Source organism: Octopus bimaculoides, chromosome 3 (genome assembly GCF_001194135.2).
Source record: "Octopus bimaculoides isolate UCB-OBI-ISO-001 chromosome 3, ASM119413v2, whole genome shotgun sequence".
NCBI lineage: Eukaryota > Metazoa > Mollusca > Cephalopoda > Octopoda > Octopodidae > Octopus > Octopus bimaculoides.
The window spans coordinates 90,652,662-90,655,121 of NC_068983.1; the positions used below are offsets into that span (position 1 = coordinate 90,652,662).

At 36.6% G+C, this 2,460-nt stretch overlaps 1 protein-coding gene across 2 annotated transcripts in view; it reads left to right on the forward strand.

Annotated features, from left to right (window-relative positions):
• Window positions 1-2,460, forward strand: part of LOC106881172 (dynein assembly factor with WDR repeat domains 1) — a 148,272-nt gene that overhangs the window by 142,281 nt on the left and 3,531 nt on the right. The window contains exon 13 of one of the 2 annotated variants that reach the window (XM_052966313.1): window positions 857-2,454. The exons of the other annotated variant lie outside the window; for it this stretch is intronic. Within the exon in view, the coding sequence (XP_052822273.1) occupies window positions 857-891 (35 nt within the window). The 3' untranslated portion in view covers window positions 892-2,454. Of the gene's footprint in view, window positions 1-856; window positions 2,455-2,460 lie in introns of those variants that run through there. 2 annotated transcript variants of the gene reach the window in all.

The window sequence follows — 2,460 nt, forward strand, 5'->3', positions numbered from 1 at the left end:
TGTGCGGGTGGCACATAAAAGACACCATTTCGAGCGTGGCCGTTTTCGTGCGGGTGACACGTAAAAGCACCCACTACACTCTCTGAGTGGTTGGCGTTAGGAAGGGCATCCAGCTGTAGAAACTCTGCCAAATCAGACTGGAGCCTGGTGTTGCCATCCGGTTTCACCAGTCCTCAGTCAAATCGTCCAACCCATGCTAGCATGGAAAGCGGACGTTAAACGATGATGATGATGATGATTTGACTGTGGCCATACTGGAGCACAGCCTTTAGTCGAACATATCGACCCCAGGACTTATTCTTTGTAAGCCTAGTACTTATTCTATCGGTCTCTTTTACCGAACTGCTAAGTTACAGGAACATGAACACACCAACATCAGTTGTCAAACGATGGAGGAGGAACAACATACACACACACATACATACACACATATGATGGGCATCTTTCAGTTTCCATCTACCAAATCCACTCACAAGGCTTTGGTCGGCCTGAGGCTATAGTAGAGAACACTTGCTGAAGGTGCCACGCAGTGGGACTGAACCCGGAACTATGTGGTTGATAAGCAAGCTACTTACCACACAGCCAAGAAATATTTTCATCTAGTAGCATAGCAATGATTATTGAACTAATTTAATAATAATCTTCACATTGAAGGAAAGGAATGTAAATAAATTAAATCAATTTCAGTACAAAATTAGGGTTAATTTCTATAAAGATTTGCACTCAGAATATAGATAGAGGGATAGAAATAAATATTGTTAAGAGTTTAATTCAATGCTGTATCATTTCTGACTTTTTACTTCCTAACAATGACTTTTAATGGATGCTAATAATTTTGGTTCTATTCATTGTACAGGTAGTAAAGATAACAGCTGCCGTATATGGCGGTAGAAAAGACATAAAGAGATCAAAATGAAGCTACATATAGTGTGCGAAGATGTAAAAAGGATAGCCCTGCCTGCTGGAGATCAGAGAAAAAAGAGAGAATTTGGTTTCCTTTTTTTTTCTTTTGTGACAAAACATTTTGAAATAGTTTGAATCTTGAAATTATTTTGTCAAGTGAAGGAAAAAACTTAATTCTTGAAAACATGTTTGTTTTGCAGTTACAAGCATACTTTGTGTTTTATTATTAACATTCCAACTCTCTCTCTCTCTCTCTCTCTCTCTCTCTCTCTCTCTCTCTCTCTCTCTCTCTCTCTCTCTCTCTCTCTCTCTCTCTCTCTCTCTCTCTCGCTCTCGCTCTCTCTCTCTCTCTCTCTCTCATGAGTGTGCACGCACACACACATACACTTGACTTGGCAAATGAACTTTAGAGTTATTGTGATTCGGAAGGAAAAAATGGAGTTTTATTTTTATATTTTTGCTTTCTTTTCATTTGAAATTTTTTGATACTTCCATGAACTGTGCAGCAATGTATGTCGTCTTTGGTTTTGATTTACTCATTTACTATTTTTGTCTTTTCTTACAGCAGATTTCCCAAAGTTTCTTGTGCATCTTAGAAATAATTAATATTACTATTATTTGAAGTCTTTGTGTTCTGAGTTCAAATTCGGTCAAGGTTAATTTTGCCTCTCATCCTTCTGGGATCAATAAAATAAAGTATCAGTAAAATATTAGGTTGATTTACTTTATCTAACCCTTTCTTTCAAACTGTTGATGTTATGGCTATATAAGGAAATATTATTAGGGCATGGGCAATAGATGGTAGAATGATTGGAGCATTAAACAAAATTTCTTATGGCATTTATTTTGGCTTTATATGTTCCGTGTTCAAATTCCTTGAAGGTCAAACAGTGGATTAAACTGAGACACTTTTATCTTTTTAAGGTCTGTAAAATAAAGTGCCTTGTACCTATTTGAGAAATTATTATTATTATTGTTCAGTAGTTTTATTTTCATAATGTGCTTTCACTGCACTACCGAGCGCAGCTCTGTGTGCCTTGGGTGTGTGCTGTGGTTTGCTGTGATGCTCTTATGGTTACTGTATTGAAAGTGTTTTGTGTAGGATGTGTGCAGTGCCCAGTAGTGCAATTTTCTGTATGTTATATATATTTGTAAGTCCTGGTGTTTTTGTTATGTATTTGTCTGAATATTTTTTTATTATACCTAAGGTGCCTACTATGATAGGAATTGTTTCTGTTTTTAGATTCCACATTCGAGTTACCTCTATTTCCAGGTCTTTGTATTTTGAAAGTTTCTCCATTTCTTTAGGGAAACGTTGTCATCTGCTGGTATTGATACATCAATTAGAAAGCATTTTTTTTTCCTTCATGATCTTTGACAACTATATCTGGTCTATTGGCCTTAATTTCTCTATCTGTATGTATTAGCATATCCCAGAGTATGGTTGCTTTCTCATTTTCTGTGACCTTTTCTGGCATGTGTTTATACCTTCTTTTTTCTGTTGTTATTCCATAGTGTTGGCATAGCTTCCAGTGTATATAGGTCCCAGCTCTGTTG